General features: G+C 32.5%; 5 protein-coding genes across 6 annotated transcripts in view; 3 read left to right on the top strand and 2 right to left on the bottom strand.

Annotated features, from left to right (window-relative positions):
* Positions 1-317: 317 nt before the first annotated feature.
* On the bottom strand, positions 318-5,845 carry LOC106665753 (mRNA cap guanine-N7 methyltransferase). The gene is made up of 8 exons (XM_014392445.2): positions 5,614-5,845; positions 5,409-5,541; positions 2,379-2,617; positions 2,111-2,292; positions 1,872-2,042; positions 1,705-1,816; positions 1,515-1,647; positions 318-677 (listed from the first exon to the last, which is right to left on the bottom strand). The coding sequence occupies exons 1-8, from the start codon at positions 5,701-5,703 to the stop codon at positions 607-609; spliced, it is 1,131 nt and encodes a 376-aa protein (XP_014247931.1). The 5' UTR covers positions 5,704-5,845; the 3' UTR covers positions 318-606.
* Positions 5,846-8,141: 2,296 nt separating this feature from the next.
* LOC106665603 lies at positions 8,142-9,664 on the top strand. The gene is made up of 4 exons (XM_014392106.2): positions 8,142-8,282; positions 8,339-8,418; positions 9,226-9,345; positions 9,430-9,664. Exons 1-4 carry the CDS (start codon positions 8,186-8,188, stop codon positions 9,646-9,648), a joined length of 516 nt encoding a protein of 171 aa, XP_014247592.1. The 5' UTR covers positions 8,142-8,185; the 3' UTR covers positions 9,649-9,664.
* An 808-nt stretch (positions 9,665-10,472) lies between these two features.
* On the top strand, positions 10,473-13,768 carry LOC106665735 (pyridine nucleotide-disulfide oxidoreductase domain-containing protein 1). The gene is made up of 5 exons (XM_014392406.2): positions 10,473-10,670; positions 10,765-10,895; positions 10,955-11,052; positions 11,894-12,024; positions 12,109-13,768. Exon 5 carries the CDS (start codon positions 12,242-12,244, stop codon positions 13,619-13,621), a length of 1,380 nt encoding a protein of 459 aa, XP_014247892.1. The 5' UTR covers positions 10,473-10,670; positions 10,765-10,895; positions 10,955-11,052; positions 11,894-12,024; positions 12,109-12,241; the 3' UTR covers positions 13,622-13,768.
* On the top strand, positions 10,584-12,232 carry LOC106665589 (28S ribosomal protein S18b, mitochondrial). The gene is made up of 5 exons (XM_014392086.1): positions 10,584-10,670; positions 10,754-10,895; positions 10,955-11,052; positions 11,894-12,024; positions 12,109-12,232. Exons 1-5 carry the CDS (start codon positions 10,584-10,586, stop codon positions 12,230-12,232), a joined length of 582 nt encoding a protein of 193 aa, XP_014247572.1.
* Positions 13,769-15,440: 1,672 nt separating the features above from the next.
* LOC106665686 (retinoic acid receptor RXR-like) overlaps positions 15,441-22,390 on the bottom strand; it is a 55,305-nt gene continuing 48,355 nt past the window's right edge. For both annotated transcript variants that reach the window (XM_014392303.2, XM_014392301.2), the window contains exons 2-8: positions 19,866-19,995; positions 18,248-18,394; positions 17,878-18,043; positions 17,648-17,791; positions 17,019-17,142; positions 16,720-16,944; positions 15,441-16,658 (exon numbers count right to left, since the gene is read on the bottom strand). In XM_014392303.2, the coding sequence (XP_014247789.1) occupies positions 16,408-16,658; positions 16,720-16,944; positions 17,019-17,142; positions 17,648-17,791; positions 17,878-18,043; positions 18,248-18,394; positions 19,866-19,995 (1,187 nt within the window). In that variant the 3' untranslated portion in view covers positions 15,441-16,407. The remainder of the gene's footprint in view (positions 16,659-16,719; positions 16,945-17,018; positions 17,143-17,647; positions 17,792-17,877; positions 18,044-18,247; positions 18,395-19,865; positions 19,996-22,390) is intronic.

Below are 22,390 nucleotides of genomic sequence, written 5' to 3'. Positions count from 1 at the left end.
AAATTCAAACATAATTTTTATACTTCATTATTAATTTATTGAAACACAGTTTAACAATATTGTCAATTTTGATTGTAATCAATGCCAGATCATTATGACAATAATAAAAATAAATAAACGAAAAGTAAACATAATCCAAACAATGTTTAAATTTTCAAAAACATTTCTAATTAAAAAAATACAAACAAAAATTATAGTTGTTAACATAAATTAAATCTACACACAGTGGTTGAACAGAACTGACTGCCACACTAGCCACAGTTAAAACGAGGAAAATCGATTCAAAATAATGGTCACGGGTCATTATAAAATAACAATTAAAAACAAACGTTATATTAAAAATATACAGATCTCAGAGATTGTACAATTTTTTTCTTATATGTTGTCAATGGTAAAATAACTCATGTGAGTGGGATGGGTGAGAAAAAAGAAACTTCACGCAATTTATAATGTAAACCCTCGAAAGTATTCAACAAATAATTTTTTTTTTGAAGTCAAGAGGAATGTTTGATTTTTAGTTTTATAAAAGTGTCTTCAAAAGTTATGCTTTTCTTATATTGTTTACCTTAATTATTCAAATTAACTATAACTGTGCAATACCAGTTTTTATGTGTTTTGTTTTTCTTCGACCAACTCTTTCGGGTCAACTTTTTGAAAAGCGAAAATCATATATAATGCTGGAAAAAATAAAAACAGATTAAAACTTTTTTATGTCCATATGAAAAATACGTTTGTTTCAGGGCAACATAAAGAATTTAAATAAATTAATAATAATATTGTAGGTTTGTGTGAGTTAAGCCAATTCGGTTATTCTCTCTTTTCTCGTATCTTTGTTCATTTAAAAATGTAATCATTGTTAAACAGAAGTAAAAAAAAATTGATGAAATGCTGCTCAAAATAAAAAAGGCTGAACCTTAATCTAATTTAAAGGTTTAAATCACCAAACCTACACCACAAGGGCCCCACCACACACTACAGATTAAGCTATCAGCCGAAATCCTACATGGGTTACAAGTTACAACCATGCGCACTAGTAAACGAAAGTAGTGCAAAAACTGTCCAATTTTAATAGTACTTGTATGTGTAGATTTATTGAAGAAACTCCAGTACTTTATTTTTTTTCCTTATTGAGGGATACCATAGAGTCATTTCAGCCCTCAATACTCGGTGAGGGCCAATGAGGTACTCGGTATTCCGTCATCACCAATTCACACAAACAAATAGATAAACATAATAAAAATAAATCTTTTACTTTATTTTTAAGTTCCAGAGAGCTATTATGCATGATAAATTTGGTTCCACTATGAGCAACTAAAATGGCTAAGCATAGGACAGTCAACATGTTAATTATTACTGAGCAAGAAACTAAATTTTAGGTGACTAAAATTTTGTAGTGTGTGGTGGGTCACAAAGAAGGAAAAAATCATAAAATCAAAAATGTTTTTAACACATCAAAAGACTGTAAGTTATTCCAGTAAAACAAAATAAAAAATATTTAATAAAATATAACTTACAACAGACTTCCCACTCAGATTGAGATAATGTCCCAATCAGCTTTTTGCCAGGAAATTCTTTAAAATATTCCTTTGCGTGGGAATAGTCAGCTCTTGGCCCCAAAAGTGGTACTCCTGATAGTGGAGGATATGTCTACAAATTAATTAAAATTAGTTGTTTTTTTTTAATTTGGATAAGAATTGAATTAACCTCTAAACCGTTTAATTGATTCAATAACATCTGCCCTCTTCGTTTCATTTCATCATAGTAATTTTGAAATCTTTTCTTTTTTACAAGCTTGAGACCAAATCGTGCTGCCAGTCTAAAAAAAATAATAAGGTAAGAGAATGTCAACAAAAATAAATAAATCATTTTACCTTTCAAATGTTGGAAAATGTACCAAGAATTCAGGGCAGTCGACAGATTCGTGGAGGTGAAAATTGTATTTAGCGCCAAATAGTGGATAAGGCTGGGGAAGATCATCTTCAAAAGTCACTGTGAAAACTGTGTTTCCAAACCAGTTTTGTTTGGACTTTTGCTTCCTTGCACTGAATTAAAAAACAAACGGATAAACATATTTGCCGACTCGAAGCAACAGAATGTATCGTTATTTTACATAATGTCAAAAGCGTTCGGAATTGTTCCGATAAAATAACCGCCGGGCAAAAGGTTATCAGTGATATTCTTCAGCATCATTTCTGCCTGCTGCAGTGATTCAAAGCAGTAGTGAAATGCAAACTGGCAACTCACGATGTCAAATTTTATTTTCGGGTCCTTGTACATTGTACAGACACGTTCCTAACAAATGGTTCAATTTAAGTTATACAAGTTTTAACAAAATAACAGTTTAATATCTTAAATATACTTAATGATAGCAATGTCACCTTTGTGAGATCGGCGACAATGAATTCAGCAGTAAAAATCCTGTAGTTCCTAGATTTCATATCATTGTACCTTTTCTGAGCTGAGATGACTGAATTTTCAGCTATATCCACGCATACTAAATGAGACACATTGCCTTTGTGCCATTTATTCAAATCACCTCCTTTTCCACAACACAAATCGAGTACTTTTATCGGTTCGTGTTGGCTTTTCTTTGACTTGATGTGGTCCAAGTATTCAGCTGAAAAGAGTGGCAACCATTTAAGCAAAACAAAGCCAAAAACATACTTGGAAATGTATTTCTACTAAGAAAAGAAATCATTTTTTAATTTAGGCATTATTGATCCTAGCCTGCCTATTCTTTCGCCATCTTGGGTCTCTGGGAAAGATGGCAAAATGCTAAAATGCGACTGACATATCAAGCCAGCAAGGATAAGCAAACCAAAATAATTGACAATGACCAAATTTCAGGTTCGTCACCCCACAGACAGCATGGAGAATTCTCACAAAGAAATAATTATTAATAATATTAAAACACAAAATAATAATAGCACATATTCCTTTAAAATTATATTAAGGACTTTCAGTCATTTCTATTAATAACTCAAGTCAAACTAATTGCTAATTGTAGTTAATAATTAAAAGAATAAGCCCACACAGGTGTTTAAACTAACACTGACCCCCTTTGTAGATTTAAATTATAATAAATTAGGATGTGATCCGCTGGTGTGGGGTCTCCCTTAGAAATGGTGAGGATGTGGACGAGCAAAAAAATAATAACAATAAAAGAATATGTAGTACAAATAAAAGCAGATACATAAACAATTAAATTCTTAATACCAAAGAAAAAGTTTTGAGAACAACAGCAGAAAATGATGAGACGCTGAAGATGGTGAAACGCCAAAATACGTCTGACAGACCAAGTTACAAAATAATTTTACTTCAAACATACCAACAAAACCCTGACATCATACCCAAACCTTCTGCACCAGACCAAGAAAAAGGTCTGCATAGATAATCATGCTAAACTAGAAGGAAAAGGAGACTGCAGTGGCTGAGTGGTTAGGGCATCCAAGTTGTATTTGCCACACTAGCAGTCCTGGGTTTGAATCCCAGCATAGCCCATGACTTTTTAATTGAGAATAATATGTAGAAGATATTGTAAAACGACCCTCCCTCATCCATGATATTCCACAAGTAGTTGGACGTTAAGCCCTCCTGTATGCAGAAAAGAAGCTATATGTGCATTAAAACACAAATAGAAGATAAAATCACTGATCACATACTCACTGCAAAAATTTCTGAGAGTATATCCTCAAATTAAGATGAATTTTATAATTGCCCTTTGGTTGTTCTCAGACTAATGAGGGGATGCACCCAATATTTTCTTCCCTGTTTTCTTTTCTATTTCAGAAAACTCATGCACAAAGCTCAACCTGCTTGATGAGATCCATTTTCACACTACTCTATTTGCCGTAGTGATTGAGATTTTTCAGTTACAGCATTTGAAAATTGCAAGTGCGTAGCTGCCCTTAGAATTCAGTCTCTTCATTCTCCTTTGATGCATTTTGTTTCTTTCAAAATCTTGCCAGTTTGTGTCCACTGAGTGAATTCCACTGTATATTCATTTTCATCACCGTTAAATGGCGGTTCCTTAGTGTGGTAAGAATAAATTATCATCCTCTAGCTACATTGTGGTCAACAACTCCCTTCTCTTCAATCGAGACTTCCACTGGCCCTAAACTGCTGTAGACCATGGTAGATTGTAGAGCACAGCACAGCCAGGACTTGGGCTATGTAACAGCCACCCATTTTTTTAAGTGTCCAAGTAAGATGTTGATTTGTCAATAGTCACTTTCTACTCGATGCCTCTCCAACAGTTGAGAACCTGATGCGGGATGTCTAGAGATTAGGCTATTCTCACCAAGCCTTCTGATAACAGTTTTACAGATCACTCTTACATTACGTTTGGAGTTGACTACCCATCAAGGAAGCCATTAAATGACAGTTCCTTAGTATGGTAAGAGCAATAAAACAATGGTACGTTGTAAATGGGCTATGTTATGGACCCTACATCTGTCAGCCAAAGCATATGCCCAGGTGAGATCTCAACTTAAGGCTGTGCTTTTAAGAAATGAATAATTAATTTTTCACTTAAATTTATTGTTTTATTGAAAAAATCAATTTAAAAACCAATTAACTCATTCGACAAGTTTTCTCTGGAAAATATGAATTTGAACTGATTTTTTTTATTTTTAATCATAAGTGTAAAAGGACTATTAATGTTGTGTTTACATTTTAAGTCAACTATTAATTATTAAACCTAGTTATTACGGAAAATAAACAAATAAATACAAGTGATCAATCTTTTTATTTATTTTTTGAGAGTATTTAATACTCCAATAACTGCCTTCCTTTCTGATATGACGGCATGTTCTTGTTTTTTAACCGTTTATTCAGATTGAACTGAATACATCTTTCAATTTTGTAGATTTCAGCTTGAAAGGCACTTGCCATTGGATCTGAATATTTGGTTTTGGGGCTAAATACCTCTGCCCCTGCATCTTCTTGCATCCATCAGCGTACCAGCCAACAGCGTCTTTCTTGACTGAGGTTTTTTCCACTTTTTTTGTTAATTAGGTTTGACTGGAAGTTATGTTTATGCCGTCCTTTGGGGCCACGAGCATTAGACAGTCTCACATTAGTATGTACTTTTACATCCATTGACGTTTTAATCCTTTTGAAGATTCTTCTTTGACCAAGAGGGAGAATATGCAGACCTATCCTGACCAACCGACTACAGGTTCATCACCCCCACAGACCTCATGATGAAAACTTGCAATACTAAAAGCTACACTGTTCAACTGTTGCAACTAGGACGAGGAATAAAATCCTTAGATAAATTAAGCCACCAAGCATTCTGCACGTACAGATTGAATGTAAACCCTTATACTCTCTAATTCCGCATCTTACATTGTATAAGGTCTTTCGTTTGCATTGCACTGAGCTTAGAATGTTATAACATCGCTTACCCAAAAGCATGGACTTAATCCAGTTATTGAAATTCCTCAAGTAGACGATTCTGCTTTGATTCCTGTATGAGAGGCCTTTCTCCTCGATTGAATTGTAGTGATTTACCACTTGTGATTGAGTGTTGTTCGGCTTCTGCAGAAGGAGAAGAAAAAATATGTAGAATGAAATGACCTCAATTAAATACTCGCCATCCTCAAAGCTTACTTCATCCCGATTTTTGTACTCTTTGAAATCGTTCTCGTTTTTCTGAGATTCGCCTGAGTTTTGCCCGAGCGTCGAAGACATTGCTGACATTATAGGAAAAAACCGTTTGAAATGTTTTAAAATGTGATTTTATTTGTTATACAAACGAGTAAATAAACTTTTGTCAACAAAAAAAAATTATAAAGATTGCCCTACTGTGGTCGACGCTCAACCTCCCAATCTGTTACAAACTGGACGGGGGTCCGCTGTGTCACGTGCTGCTCCAATGTCTGCAAATTGGAAAGCTTACAACTTGGGATGGCTCAGATTAAAAGAGATCTCAAACCTTAAATTTTCAATTCTTAAGCAATAAATGTTTTAAACAATTGAAAATGCAAAATTTAAATAATTTCTTAAAAGAAATTAAAAAGCCCTTACAGAAATAGCCAAAAGGCCTATTTTTAGCTTTACCCAAGAAACTTAAACCCACCCTTGGATGACTACCCTATGTAAAGCATTTGAGGAGATTTTATTTTAAGCAAATATCCTTATTTTTTTCACTCCCATGCCCTTTTATTATTATATCCCCTTTTCAATCTTTCTTCCAAAAATTTAATGAGTCAGCCCTTCTTAAAATCTCATATGATATTCGCCTAGGCATTGATGATAACAAGTGTACTATTATTATTCTACTTGATTTTTCCAGTGCTTTCGGCTCTGTAAATTGTAATTTGCTTATTTAAAAACTGATGCATCTTTTCTGTTTTTTCTTCTACTGCTATTAATCTCATCTCATCCTATCTGTTTGACAGAACTCAGAGAGTTAAAACTTCAAATTCTCTCTCAATTTCAGCCGGTGTACACCAAGGTCTATTCTTGTACCTTTACTGTTTCTTTTATTAGTTCTTAATTTCTCCCTAATTCATCTTTATGCTGATGTTACATTTTACATTCCCACCTCTTTAATGATGCCCTACAAGCAACATCTCTGAAGTTATCTCTCTTGATCTTCATTCTCTCAACCAATGGTCAAAAAATAACAGCATTCTTTTAAACCCTGACAAATTCCAGTCCTTATTAATTTCCACTAAATTGCCTATCCTTGGGACCTGTAGAATTCATATTGGTTTTTTTTTTTTCCGCCAATATGCCCACTTTTACATTCCCTCTATGTCCCGAATCCCCAGGACCCAAGCCAGGGCCAGTTCCTAGACCTTTTTATTTCTCTTGCACAGTGTTTAATTGCTATATTTTCAGACTGGAAAATTGTAACCTATCTACCTAACTAAGTTTAAGAACTATCTAAGTTTAAAGCTAGTTCACCAAAAGGCCTACAGCTCCTGAGCCTTTATCTTTTTGGAGCCATCAATAGGAATGAATTGGCCTTCAGAGGTATTCCTTTGGCCCACTCTTCTTTTCTGGTGTAAGTACATTGTGCTTGTTGGTTAAATTGTATTTGGGAGTTGTGGCATTAATTGGCATACCTCGTATGGTATCTGTCAATATCGCTTCCTTCTGTTTCTGTGATTTGTTGTCCTATCCTTGCATATGTTGTCCATTTAGCCTGTGAGCTGCTGCTCTGACTTCTTCTTGGATTAAAATATGGAGCAGTTGAAGGTTTTGCATTGTCGTTGTTCCCCAAACTTAATTGGACAGTCCATTGTGTGGATCTAACAATAGACTGAAAATCACACAAAAAGCAGAAACTATTGATGGGGAAAAGATAATAATCCTTTCCTGTTTGAAATTTAGAATGGAAAAATTGTCTTGGATTGTAGTCAATTTGTAAAAGAATGATCATCCTGTTTAATGGGCTTTTTATAAACGTATTTTCCAAATTAAATTACAGAGACAATTAAATTTTGGTTGGTTTTGTAAATATGTCTAAATAAATGAACTACAACTCCACTGTTGATGATTGTTTAGGTAAAATCAAAAAGCAGTTATTTTCTGGTTTAAATTCTAAAATCTGCTGGAATGAAAAGCTCTTTGAATTTACTTCTTACTTCAGCTCATGTTTCTGCTGAAGAAGAAAAAATAATTTTCAATTATGAACTTACGGATTGTTTATGTAATTTCAAGAATCTTTTATTTCCAGCAGATTTTATGGTCCTAATTCTAAAATCTACTGGCACTAAAACCTTTTTGAATTTACCGAAACAATCCATAAAAGTTCGCAATTGAAAATTAATTTTTCATCTTCATCAGATAGAAGAGCTTGTGATATACTGCTTAGTGTATAACAAGTTCAAGCATTAATAGCTATTTGAAGACTGTGAAAACTTTGAAACTGTGAAATTAAGAAAATTAAGTAAAAATACTAAAGAAAAGAGGTACAAGTGATTTTATTAAATTTAGACTTGAGGAATAACGTGTCAGACAAAGACAAGTTAGGCAGTAAGGAAAACCATACTTATTATGATAAATATCACCATTTATACATCAATAAAAGGAAAATATTTTCACTCTACTACAGTTCTGGTGAAAATAATTGTATTGAGTCAGAATAAAACGCTCAGCTGAAGTCCCTTTTCTCTCACAGATGGAAATAATTTTTTTTATTAATAAACTTTTTTAGTAGTGTTTATAGAAAATGTTTTTAAGGAGGTATGAATCATTGGAGAATAGTTGTTATGGAGTAGTAATGAAATTTCTGTCAAACATAATCATAGGAGAATGCAAATTGCAAAGTACGCTGACATAGCAATCCCACTCATCATAGAGATTAACCGTTCTTTCTTTACAGTTAAATCAAAAAGGGATAAACTTTTAAAACTGACAAGCCAATTATTCTTTTCAAGTTCGAACTCATTCTCAAAGAACAACGTAAGGTTTAATCGCATTGAAAACAATTTAAAGAACTTAAATCAATCTCTGTTGTGAACAGTAACATTTAATAAATAGAAAAATTCCACCTAACACAAAAACATAGCCAAGTAAATAATATTATAATTAATTAATCTTTATGTAAGGTATTGGTTGAGATAAAAAAGCCAGTGTCACGAGCGGGATTCAAACCCACGACCTTCGGCTGGGCCATGCCGAAGGTTGTGGGTTCAAATCCCACAAGTGTCACTGACTTTTTTTATCTCAACCAATACCTTGTATAAAGATTAATCAATTGAAAGATGTTATTTGGTCAATTGGATCACAAAATCTAATGGATTATAATTAATACAAAATACAGACTTCAAAACATAAATACAATAAAAAAAAATTTAAAAAATTAATTATACGCATGGTATATGCTTGAATATCTCAGGTATGAACCTATAGCTTCCGGTTATTTTGGTAGTACTATCCTTGCTGATTTGGTTTATTAAATGCCTTTCAACTTCTTGCTGCAGTGCATATTTCTTTCAATGCCGTAAGGATATACAGGTCACAATGATCAGCAATAACCAAATTTCAGATCTATTTTGTTTCCGATTTGTGTGAGTTTTCATTTCATTTATTATTTCAGTAAATATAAAATTTTATAACCTAGTAGAGTACAAATTATAATGAAAGTGGTACAAATTAAACTTTTTATACAGGCATTAAGCTATGTTCTAAGGAATATTGCCTTTATTTTTAATCCACAGTATATACAGATTAAATCTAATTCTTTCTTATAAATTATTTATTTTTTAGGCTTTTTATTTTACCCACTCTTTGGAATACAGAGCGCAAGACACAAAAATGATGGTCCTGTTTCCACCAGTTCCTCCATTTAATGAATACGACTCAAACTTTCAGTCGAACAATACATTAGTAAGTCACTCTAATACCAAATTTACTCTTAGCATTTAGCGGTGCTTACAGTTTTTAACAATCTTATCTTGTATATATTTACAGAATATGAATTATCTCACACCAATATTCCTTATATCCAACCCTTTTTTCATACCGTCTGTGCTTCATTGGTACAAATCATGTATATACAATAACGGGAAAATTATGGAAAGTTTGGAAAACTATTTATTTCTGTTTAACTATTACAAAGGAGATATACCATTGGGTAATAAAACTAGCCCACTCGATAAGCATTCGGAAGTAATTATTCCATCAAAATAAAGCGTTTTAATGAGAATCTTTTTCTTTCTTATATGTAGATATTGTGTATATTCATGAATTAATTAAATGATTTTGTACAATGGTAATTATTTATTGGAATCATTCAGACAAGTTCAGACATCATGGTCCCTGGGTATTCGGGGCATAGAGCAATGGAAAGGTTGAACAACAGGGACTCTCTAGATCCTGAACCCGCCTAGAATCTTGCCACTAAAGAGAATACATTTTATCCCTAATGATTCCACATTTAATGGAATAACACCCCAGGCATGAGGGCGAAGAGATTCATTGTGACAGCACACTGCCACCTAAGAAGGCACATGCAATGGATAGTACAGGCAGAAGAACCACTGTGCAGTTACTGCCAGGAAAGGAGAGACTGCAGAACACATTTTATATTTTTGTGAAGGTATTTGTACGTTTGGATCCTTGCAACTAGGAGAGGAAAAGCCTCAAGCAAGATTGTTCACTAAGAAGCCGCTGGAAGGATATGGAGGTTGATTAACAACCTGAATCTGGCCAGGGAGTTATAAAAAATAGAGGAGCACGATAGATCTACTCAGGTCGAGGTGTAGGGCTTGGGGCCACCTCTTTTATCCGTATCACTAGCATATAAGTATTATATGTTAATTTGCTAAATTACATAAAAGTCTCCCAGAGGTTCGGCTTTTTCTCTGTTCGTGTTATTTTTCTTAATGTATCGAAGCATTCTTAAAACAATTTTTCTTGAGTAAAGCAGATTTTTTTTTTTAATTGAAGAAAAAATTATTTTTCTCTATGCTTTACTATCGATCTTCCGTGATAACATTAGTAACTTTTTCTGGCACCGCAGATTGCAGAACCTTTGTACTTTGTAGTTTGTTACTTTGTAATGAAGGACGAAATTTAGTCGTACGCGTGTGTTACATTTCTGATAACGCTTTTTATTGTGAGAAATGTCTTTAAGTTCTTTAATCAGAAGAACTCTCTCAGCTACATTTATACCGAGACAAGTTCATTCTAGTCAAACGGGAACCAGAATTGTAAGTAAAATATCTAAATCCTAGTAGTTTTTCTGCTTGGACCATACAATTAATGCAAAGTAACATAATGGGTATTTACACAGGGTATTTGCAGACAAATTTGCACCACTTCTACCCTAAAGAACCAACCGGAGGAAGAGCCTGTTGAAGAAGTCGCTGGAAGTAAAAAGAAGGCAATCGTACAGATACCGGTTGAAACGAGTATTCAGTACTTACAAAGCAAAGGTAATGAAATGGTCTTTGAGAAACCGAGATGTTTACTACATTCTATGCCATTTTTTCAGCTTATAATATAACTTACGGGAACAATCCTGTATGGAAGAATTACCGAAGGAACCATAAAGGTGGGATACCGCCATCGAAAACCAGGAAAACCTGTATCGTAAGTATTTTGTTGTTTTCATTACAAATATGTGTAGACAAATTGTATCCCTTACACACAGTGCTTTTTAAGGAAATAAAAATCTAGCTGTTCTCAGAGTTTCATAGCATTGACTGGAAAGTATCAAATAATAAGCAATTTTGTGCTGAGCTTAAAGATAAATGGCTGGATCATTATGCATTATAGATCTAACAAGGGGATGAATTTGGGCCAAACTTTTTTGGTGATTCTACACTGAAATATCGGACTCCTATCCGCCACTTATTGTGAATAGGCCCTTGTTCTGCCAATAAAAATTTGAAAGTTGAAATTTTCTGTCTTTTAATATTTTTATTTTGTCCTTCTATTTGCTCAAATCAACTATATGAATATATCATTTTACACCATTTTTTTAAATGTAGATTGCAATAAAAATATACTAAAAGTTATCAAAGTTTTAAAATATTTCATACATTGACAAATGTAAAAGCAGTATATTTTTCCCCCCAATCAAAGTAGTGACTGCCAGGGAATCTATTGCTAGATTTCACTTAACGTTAAAGTCCAATAATTTAAGTTATACACTGAATAAACTGTATAAATATTTACTTGCATAAATGGTGCAATTTTCTAAATAAAACTAATTTCTTGGTAAATATTGAACGAATTTAATTCCAATTTGGCAATGTAAAGTAAAGAAATTAGTTTAAATTATAAAATTGCACAAGAGTTCATTTAATAAGCAGATGGTGTAGCGCATTGTTTCCCCTATGGTATCCGAAAATTGCACTACCCTGTTCGTACAAACTTAGATTAAACATTTCTTCAAATATTCATGTGTGGTTTTTTTTATAATTTGTAGAGAAGTGGAGTGATAGCAACTGGTAATCCATGTCCTCTTTGTCGGGATGAATACCTGGTTTTGAGCCCAAAAAATGTTGATCTTTTGAAGCAGTTCATATCACCTCACACTGGAGAAATTCTCAGCTATTCGTAAGTTAAAATTTTTAATCTTGAATGATTTTTAGTTTGTAAGTTAAAACGATCTACTATTTAACACACCTTTTCATTTTTCAGGGTCACTGGTGTATGCCAGAAGAAATTCCAGCAACTCAAAATCGCGATTTCTATTGCTAAAGACAGGGGCCTGATTACTTACGACGTTCCTTTTCGAGAATACGATTATTCTGATTATAAGTAAAATTCCAAAATGAGAGAAGCGACAATTGTTATAATTGGAGGTGGCATAGCCGGTGTTTCGTGTTTAGAAAGTTTAGCAATTTTAGCTCCCGATGTAAAAGTAATTTTAATCAGTGCTTCACCAGTGGTCAAAACGGTCACAAATCTAAAGCATTTGACTAAAATGTTAGCACATTTTGATGTTAAAGAAAGAGACGCACAATGTCTATCCGACGAGTATGAGTCTGTTTCTGTTATCATTGATGAAGTAGTGAGAATAGATCATGGTATAAAATCTGTTTACACAAAATCAGGAATTGAAGTCAATTATGAAAAACTTTGCATTTGTACTGGAGCATCTCCTAAAGTTTTAAGCACAAACCCACGCATATTGACAATTAGAGATACAGATTCTGTGCGCAAATTCCAAAAGTATGCTTCAAACAGTAAAAAAATGGTTGTCGTCGGAAATGGCGGCATAGCCACAGAACTTGTTCATGAAATAACAGGGATGGAAATCGTTTGGGCTATCAAGGACAAACATATTTCTGCCACATTTATAGACCCTGGTGCAGCTGAGTTTTTTCAAGACAGGCTGAAAGGAACAGTTGAGGAACAAAAAGACACCGTGGTAAAACGAATGAAATACACTGTTGAAGGGCAGGAAGGGTCAAAAGGTGCTGCCTTAGGCCCTGACTGGCATACAAACGTCAATTTACAGGGTCTTCTCGACAGTAGACAAGTAACAGTCGAATATTCCTGTCATGTAGTTCAAATAAAAGATGGAGATGACACCTGGCCAGTTTATGTGGAGTTATCAAACAATAAAACAGTGGGTTGTGACTTTGTCGTCTCTGCGATCGGTGTTCATCCGAATGTGAATTTTCTATCAAACAGCGAATTTGATATTGCTGAAGACGGCGGTCTGAAGGTAAACTGGAAAATGGAGACAAGCCAGCCTGATGTATACGCAGCTGGTGATGTCTGTTCAACCGGCTGGGATTTGGCGCCTCAATGGTTTCAAATGCGCCTCTGGACCCAAGCCAGGCAGATGGGAATGTACGTCGCAAAATCAATGTGCTGCTCGATTAGAAACGAAGAGCTTCTCCAGGATTTTTGCTTCGAACTGTTCACTCATGTGACTACATTTTTCGGAATGAAAGTGACACTTTTAGGCCTTTTCAACGGTCAGACCCTAGATGGCAAATACGAGATACTGCTCAGAGTAACAAAAAACAAAGAGTACATAAAGTTAATATTGAAAGACGGTAGAATGCAAGGAGCAGTACTCATCGGAGACACCGACATAGAAGAAATGTGTGAAAATTTAATTTTAAATCAACTCGATTTGACCGTTTTCGGCTCTGAACTACTCAATCCAGATATAGACATTGATGATTACTTTGATTAATATATTATGTAACATTTTTAAACTTCATTATTTTTAATGTTTGTGCAAAAAATAAACATGAATATCAAAAGGCGTCTCACTCTTTGGGGTGGTAGAATCCATCAAGGTATAAAATTAATCCAAATAAATACTAATAATTAAAGACAATTTTAATGAAACATTTAAAACCCTCACAATCATATCTATAACATAAAAATATTCTTTACACATTCTGGGCTACTGAATTAATGTTCTGTTAAAATGAACAGAGTAATTTTAACTCTTTATCGTCTCAGATAGGCCGACTAAGTGCCTATTCTCGCTGGATGGCATCAGATGTGTTTCGGCATTTTGCATCATCATTGGTTGGTCTTTGCGTTATTTTGTCTGCTGTGTCCTTTTAAGCATTGAACTGTGATGCTGCATATTATGTATCTTTGTTATTGTGATGTATGTGATCTAACAAGTTTAGCCCATTGAGGGAGGGGCTATTCGTTCCACAAGTGAAGAACTTTGAGGGTGATATCGTGCTCTATTCTCTTAACTTCTATATTCAAGTTCATAGAAGCAGTGTGTTGTTTAACTTAGTATTTTTAGTGCTAGCGGGAGTGGGAAATTTAGAAAACAACACCGCTGTTTACTGTTTTAAGCAACACAATACTTCTTTATTCTTCAGTCTAAAAGTAGACCCTAAAGTGTGATACCAAGTTGACCATTCTTAAAATGTTTATGAAGTACATCAGTTTTATAAGTGAAGTTAAATTTATAAAAGGATACAATAGTTAAAATAACAGACCAACATCGACAATTGCAAAGTGCAGAAACTGTTTATGGCTGAAGCCTTTTTTCTCTCAATGTTAAAATTGTACTACATATTTCTGTTGTAAATAAAGCATTTTATCTTATGCCGATACAGCAGCTTGTTTGACAGATAAAACCGGTGAGAATAGGCAGACCATGATGATCGGAAATGATCCAGCTACATAAAGGTTCATCACCTCAATACGATATTCACAACAAAGTGTAAAATTTACACAAAAGAGGTATCATATTGAGAGGTGGTATGTTTATTTTAAAAAAAGTGATTGTTTTTTTCTAAAGCATGATTCTTAATATTTTGACAAGACCTAATAATTTCCATAGTTTTTACAGTGGTACGGTGAGATATGAGTTTAATTTGCGACTGCTCATAAGTCAAAATATCTCAAATCAATTTTTGCCATAGAAATGAGATTAACTCAATGTTTTTATAATAATGAATTTATAATGAATAGCTGTTGTATACAAAATAAAACCAAATAAACTTATTTACATGGAAAGCGATTATCCAAAGATTAGACAATTAGCTTCGGCTTACATTTTCATAGTTATTCAGATATTGTGAGATGCGGTCAGGTGTGATGTAGGTTTCAGAAAAACATTTTCTTTATCATGCCAACGTTTCGATCTTTTATTGAGCCCTGAAGATGATCTCAATAAAAGATCGAAACGTTGGCACGATAAAGAAAATGTTTTTCTGAAACCTACATCACACCCGACCGCATCTCACGATATCTGAAAAACTATCGATTAACGATCACTAATCTCTACACATATATTTTCATAGTTCAAATTTAATTGCTTCATTCACTTTACTTTTGCGTAACTTAATTAAACAAATTATACTATACGCAAAAGATCTAAATAACTAGGCACGTAATTAAGTTAAAATTAAACATGACAGAAATTCTGTGATGGTTGTGATATCATAGTAGGCTCGGTTCTTAAAATTGTATGTTGGGGCACTCCAATTTCAAGGTACCACTGTATAAATAATGTTTCCAAGATATTTGTATGTATGTGTTTTTTTAAATTTTTATTTAAATATTTAATCATTACAGATTGAGATCTCAGCACTACGAAAAGAGTTAAACTAACAATTATGACTACTTTTACAATATTTTTTCAAAGATTAGTTATATTACATAATGTAATAATAGTCAATGTGATAAGAACAATTTTATGGGCATCATGTTTTGAATACCTGGTTTGTGAAAGGGATTGAGAATGTAGACTACTATTCTAGGATTAAGGTCGAATTAGATATAATTGAAATATAATATTTTATATATTTATTTTTTTAATTATGAAACACTTATTAAATAATGAATGTTTTATTACGCTGCACCTAAAAAAAGAAAACAAAATAAAAACCATATCGGTTTCTGCTTATCACATTGATGAACATGTAGAAGAAATAAAATATTCATCTATCAAATTGTACAATTTGCCAAGTTTTAAAAATCACAACAGTCAACAATTACAATAAAATTTTACAATTTTCTTTTAACATTGATAGCATTTAATTAAGATTCAACGATTTTTATGTAAAAATAAAATAAAACGTATATTTTTAGAGATTTATAACAACAATTATATATAATATATAGGTACATACTGGAATTGTATGATTATAGTTGTTCAATGTATAAGAAACTTTTCTTTCCCAACGTTTAATATCATTGGGAGCCAAAAAGGAATTTAATTAATGAGAAGTTTCTAATTCTTACTTTCTATAATACAAAGTCTTCACGAAAAAACATCTAATATGAGCCAAACTCTCTTGTGCAGAGAAATTCATGTCACAATTCTTTAGTCCTACAAAATAAGTGTTGTATATTATTTGCATTACATGGTAATCTATGGTTTATTGGATTCGAAGCTTCCATAACCGTTTAGAATTTATAAAGCCTTAAAATATACAGGGATCGTAAAATTCTAAAAAAAATATATAATTTTTAAAAAAAGAAACAATGTGTTATAACAATTTAAAGCCTTTCAGGTGATTCAAGCATTTGTAGTAGAAATGTGTCGACAGAAACGTCACCGATGGCTCGGTAAAAGAACAGGTGTTCTTGACATTTGAGGCCAATCGACCTAAGCGAGGGCAACCTTAACAGTAGTTTGGCGAACCTCCCGGGTTCATCAGGGTGGCTCATCCTAGAATATTCTTCAAGCGCAGCGTAAACCTTTTCCCTGAGCATTTCTACATCTTGAACTGACTTTAGGCCTCTGACTTCTGTACAAAAAAATAGAAGAATTTTTTTTCAAAAAGATATATAAATGCAATGAAAAATTACCTGGATTGTAAAGAATTATTGTTCTGAGACAACCCAATTCCGTCTTGTCCATTTTCATCTCTCTCATCTTAGCAATGAGCTCTGTTAATACTCGATCGTAAATCGTTCCCATTCCAGCTTGATGTGCGTTATTCCTATTGATGGTCACTCCGGATCCGAGTACCAAACCGTCCCTGATTGTCACAGAACGATGGGAAAATCCTGCTATGAGGAGTTCATTCCAACCTGATTCATAATCAATAATGACTTATCCGTGCTTTTTCAAACAATATTTTTTAATAATTATATAATAATGTTACCCGCATTAAGAAGTAAGATTTGGTCTTCTAGGGGTAATGAAGTAAAATGGGGTATATGTTTTGCCCAGTCGACAAGTTGAAAAAGTTGTTTGTCAGTCGCTTGACAGATCTCATTTGTTTGATTCTAAAAATAAAAAAATGTGTACTTCTTTCGCTCGGTTGCTTACATGCGGGGAAAAAAGAACATGAATAATTTGAATTCTGGTATCCTTAATACATTTTAAAATACAATTCATCACAGGATCAAAATTTAAAGGAATTATGAATTTATTAAGAATTAATAATAGCTTAAGGTTCTAGTATCTTACATACATCAAATTGTTCATATATATTTATTGATCTCCTGACACAAAATTAAAAAAAAAATAATTTTATCATCTCTTGAACATAAATGTGTTTCGGTATTTTGTCATCTTCAGTGGTTAGCCTGAAGAAGCTGTGTGTTATTTTGTCGTTTGTGCCTTTTATAACAATCTTTTGATTTAGAACAACCACTGAAAAATGGGTAAATGCAAGGTGACAGACAAAACCAGGTAAGTAAATCAGAGATGATCATCTCAGCACACCTTTCTACAATTTTTTTTTTGAATAAAACTAGGGTTGGTATTATAATCGATAAAAATAATTACCTCAAAGTCGATTGGAGGTGTTTCTATTTTACAATCGACTCTTCTCTCCGCTTCAAGAATCCTTTCGACAGGCATGTCAGTATGGAAGCTACTTGTACTTTCAACTTCATTTTGGTCTCTGTCCTTTGTCCTTTGCCTTTCTTCCTAAAATTTTATGACCTAGCTATTTTATTTGTTTCGCATATACAAAATAAAGCTTGTGCTATAAAGCTAATTTTGTGATATTTCACCTGGACAGCCTCACGTTTCATGCCCATAGAAAGGCATTTTTGATACCTACAATATTGGCATCTGTTCCTTTGCTTTTTGTCAACAAGACATTGTTTGTCCTCTCGGCATGCGTAGCTCAAGTCTTTTCTGACTGTCCTCTTGAAAAATCCTTTACATCCTTCACAACTGAAAAATTTAAATTTAAAGAAAAAACATCAGACCTGGCAGAGGTCAGTCAGAAATATATCCGTGACAAGTTGACCGACTCTCCGTGTAATGAAAAATTATCTATGAGCCAAAAAGAGATTTTTGGCATCCTTCAAGGGCAAGTTTAAAGAGAAATGGAGCATTTAAAAAATAGACTAAAATTATCCAATGCCTGTTTGTTACCTGTAGACACCGTAGTGTTTCCCCGATGCTCTGTCGCCACAGATACTACAGAGATGTTTTGAACCACTGAGAGGGTGATTAGGAGGGTATACGACAGTGCTTTTGTTTCCATTTCCTAAAACGCTACTGTGACCAATATTGAATGTTCTGAAAAATAAAAACAAAAAAGAACTTGAACTACAATTTTAAACTATTTTCTTTATTATATGCTTTAAAAAAGTTTTTATAAAACGATTTACAAATAATTGCTTAATCGATCAACTTTATCTCTGTGTTTTGAAAAATTATTTATAGTTGTTGTGGTCTTTTAGTTTCTCCTCTGTTCACCTTTCTTTATAATTAGTACCTTTATTACACCAGACATCATCTCACGACCTCTAAATAATTATTAATTAAATCACTTAATACTACACATTTATAATTAGTATTAAACTAAGGTTTAATAAATTTATAAAATATAAATAAATTAAATAAATAAAAAAACATTATTTCAAAAGTTTTCCAACAAAAATATCATTGTAAAAAATACTTTCACTTTGTTTTAGTTCTTTTCTTCTCACTAGAAGTGGAAAAAATACCAAACTGTTAAACATGCTAACAAATTCAAAAATAATTTGAGATAAAAATATACTTACAGAAGAGATAATTGTCATTTATTGATGAAAGAAAAGTAAAGAAAGAAGAAAGTTCTTTACAACCAATATATTTTCAATGAAAGAAAGTTCAAAATGAAAAATGAATTTGTGGAAAAATGAATTGAAACTGCATATGCAATGGATGTTTAAAATCATCCACTGTATGGCTAGAATTTTTTACATACTTCTATTTTGCTCGAACAATAGAACATAGGAAATATATTTATCATTAAACAAAGTTAACAAATTTTTTTTAAATTGAAACAAATATGAACTTCATTAAAATTTACGCCTTTTATTTTATAACTAATTTATTTTCATTGCTCAAGTTCCATACAAAAAACAAGTACTTTGACATGGGAACTATACATACTGATATTAAAATACAAATCCCACTGTCAAGGTGAGCCGAGAGCGAAACTCATTTTAATTCTGTTGGTAACTATGTAGTCCAGTCAAGGCAGTTCACTTTTTATTTTAATTCACGATTCCCAGGATATTAAAATTCAACATCACAATTTTTCCCATAAGTTAATTACACATTTTTCCACTATAATTTATAAACAAATACAATGCAATCTAGTTTTTTTGTATATATTTAAATGTTAAAAGTATTTAAAATGATCACTTGGAAGTAACAATTTCACAATATGATAGTGTCCAAAAATTTTAAAATTATATTTTATTTTTTTACAGTTTTAACAATATTTTAAAAGGGATTTTGCTTTTGACATATAACATAAAAAAAGTTCTTCTAAATTAATTTAACAAAGAAAAACAATGATATTTGCTACCAAATATAAAAACAGAGAACCAAATAAATTGAAACCAAATATAAAAAATGCTGTATTTGTGTTGATTGTGCTTATATTTCAGCATAGGATTTATTAAATTAATATTATAAATTAAATACAAATTGTACGCTCCATGCATAGCTAAAATGACTGTTATGCTTAGGTTTTGAAAAATTTAAAAGAACTTACGTAGGGCTCGTTGATCCTGATGTACCTCCAGTTGGGCTGAAACCTCCGACCAGTAAACTTGCCGTATCGGGTTTCATGTCAAGGGGAGATTGCGGCCCGACCAGAGCCAAGTTGTTTTCCAAGCTCAGACCTGAAAAAAGCACTTTTTAAATTCCTCTGCAATGTTTTCCTAAATATAACAAAAAAGAGTAAATAAGCCAGACACTGTAAACGCCGGGCAGTCTAAAAATATTCTACTCTTTAATTATCAGTTTGGCATTCTAACTGACATTGTTTCTGCAAGACAAATCTTGGCAGTGATGTCTGAACTTTTTATTTTGACTGTTTGGTTACAAAGATCAAATAGATGTTTTTCTTGCTATTCGGAAGTTGTTGCTATAAGATAATATATATAGATATTATTTATTAGACTCATGGTCACCATTAGCATCATGGTGTTCAAGTACTTTTCAAAATGTTATTCAATGTCTTTCTCAATTGATTTTCACCTCCATACATTCAAAGGATGGTATATGAACTTTTATTGAAATAAAACTGTATTTTAAAGTAAAGTCATTACTAAACGGGACAAAATGAAATTAAAACTATGGCTATCGATGTATAAAATAAAATTACAGAAACCAGAAATAACAAACTCCTAAACCATCAGTGAAACCAGAGGGATAGGGATAGGTATAAATATTTGGGTGTCGCTTCACAAAGTTTTGGATTCATTAAACGAGAGAATTAAAAAAATTTTAAAAGAGAAATATTAGCGGCTCAAATTGCATCGTTTCTATATTCTAAGCTAAAGCCCATACAATTAAACTTTAGGCATAAATACTCTCATAAACCAGGAAACATTAATAGTATTAAGTTTATTAACTTCAGTTCCAAGCTAGTCTGAAAATCGCGTCCTATGTATGAGAAAAAGTAATGATGTGGTTGGCAGAGCATGAGAAAATTGAACGAAATGAACTAGTAGATGACAAACCTAGCATAAGATAAAGCTTCATTCAACCTATCAGACCAGAATCACCAAAGCACACTCTAGAGTATACTAGTAGTGGAACTGGACAGATTTAAAAAGATCTCACACTATAATAAAATGACTAAAAGTGTTTGTAACTTGATTAAATAGAATGAAAAAAGTTTGTGTCACCAGCCAAAAATTGAGGAAAATCATAAGACTTCTCACCGACTACTGATTTTACAAGAAGAAAAAAAACTAAAAACAGGTAAAACTGAAATAGATTATGTACCAAGAAGAAGCAGAGCTTTATTGTAAAGCTTAGATCTGATACTATTTTGTAAAGGCAATAATCCTGAAGAAATTAGTAAAGTGGCTTGTACGAAAGTGCAAATTCCATAGTACACTTTGCAAGGTATAGACATAAATCATAAATGGTCACCATGGACAAAGGGGTTGAACCACCAGGAAATACTCATAAATTGCAGTTATTTAAAAAATTATATCATTTGCTTTACTGTAATAATAAAAAAATATGTTTCCAGGGGAAGATTAACTGTAAAAGAAAATTTCCAACAGGTTTTATTGTCAATGCATCTTATTTATAATTGAGTTCTCAGTAACCCTGGGCAAAATAAGTTCGGAAACTGTTAGAGCACACAATTTCAAAATGTATAATTTTAAATTTGAAATTGTATTATTTTAAATTGTTAATCTTTCTGTTCAATTTCTTGTTAATTTTTGTGTATTATGTACTACTAAAAAGCAAGCAAGGGTGAGAAAATATAGTAATAAAATAATACTTATTCCAGATTTTTACAGGGAAAAAATAAATATTTTTAGATATTTACGTATTAATTACATTTATTAATAATTCAGAATTGGATTTCAATTTATAATTTCTCATTAATAAAAAGTTAACATTAGTACAACACGTAACGTCCATAACTGATCAAATTATAATAAATTGTTAATAATTTCCCTTCGAGATTAAAGATTAACAAACTTCCAAGACCGACCTTGTAAATGAAGTTTATAACGTCACAGCACTTATTTGAAAGTTACACGAGTTTAATAACAACCAGTGTGATTAACTTCGGCAAATTATCAAGAGCAGTTGTCCGTACACTTTTGTCTCAAAGTTTCCAACAATACGAAGAGTGACATTTCAAAAGAGGAAAATAAGGAAAAAAATGACTAACTTGTTTATTTAATTTTAAAACTTGCCACGATGATTCTCGGAGTAATAGAGTTGTTTTCACAGACTTTTTTTTAGAACACATTTTCATTCATTACAATCGACATCGGTTACATTTTCACCTTATAAATCGTACAGATCAATATGGGAGGGGATTTTCGCGTGTTCTGTTTCTATTTACTCTGAGGTCAATATTCTGAGGAACATAGGTCAATAATAATAATCAAAAATAAAATAATAATAATAATAAGATAATTCCAACGAGGATACACAATTTCAGCAATTTAAAGAACTTGACTAATCTAGGTTGAAACTCACATGTTCAAAATTGCGTGATTTGTTGGAAATTCAATGTAAACATTTAAGCAATAACAATAA

This window comes from Cimex lectularius, unplaced genomic scaffold (genome assembly GCF_000648675.2).
Source record: "Cimex lectularius strain Harlan isolate CLEC.00 unplaced genomic scaffold, Clec_2.1 scaffold83, whole genome shotgun sequence".
Classification (NCBI taxonomy): domain Eukaryota; kingdom Metazoa; phylum Arthropoda; class Insecta; order Hemiptera; family Cimicidae; genus Cimex; species Cimex lectularius.
This window is presented reverse-complemented; position numbering and strand designations above follow the sequence as displayed.

Coding starts and splice junctions, on each gene's coding strand:
- LOC106665589 (XM_014392086.1), top strand. CDS start 10,584: ATGTCTTTAAGTTCTTTAATCAGAAGAACTCTCTCAGCTACATTTATA. Junction 10,896..10,954: donor TCAGTACTTACAAAGCAAAG/GTAATGAAATGG, acceptor CCATTTTTTCAG/CTTATAATATAACTTACGGG. Junction 11,053..11,893: donor AAACCAGGAAAACCTGTATC/GTAAGTATTTTG, acceptor TATAATTTGTAG/AGAAGTGGAGTGATAGCAAC.
- LOC106665735 (XM_014392406.2), top strand. CDS start 12,242: ATGAGAGAAGCGACAATTGTTATAATTGGAGGTGGCATAGCCGGTGTT.
- LOC106665753 (XM_014392445.2), bottom strand. CDS start 5,703: ATGTCAGCAATGTCTTCGACGCTCGGGCAAAACTCAGGCGAATCTCAG. Junction 5,542..5,613: donor AGTACAAAAATCGGGATGAA/GTAAGCTTTGAG, acceptor CTCCTTCTGCAG/AAGCCGAACAACACTCAATC. Junction 2,293..2,378: donor TTGTCGCCGATCTCACAAAG/GTGACATTGCTA, acceptor ACCATTTGTTAG/GAACGTGTCTGTACAATGTA.
- LOC106665603 (XM_014392106.2), top strand. CDS start 8,186: ATGTTTTTAAGGAGGTATGAATCATTGGAGAATAGTTGTTATGGAGTA. Junction 8,283..8,338: donor AGGAGAATGCAAATTGCAAA/GTACGCTGACAT, acceptor CTTTCTTTACAG/TTAAATCAAAAAGGGATAAA. Junction 8,419..9,225: donor ACTCATTCTCAAAGAACAAC/GTAAGGTTTAAT, acceptor TTTATTTTTTAG/GCTTTTTATTTTACCCACTC.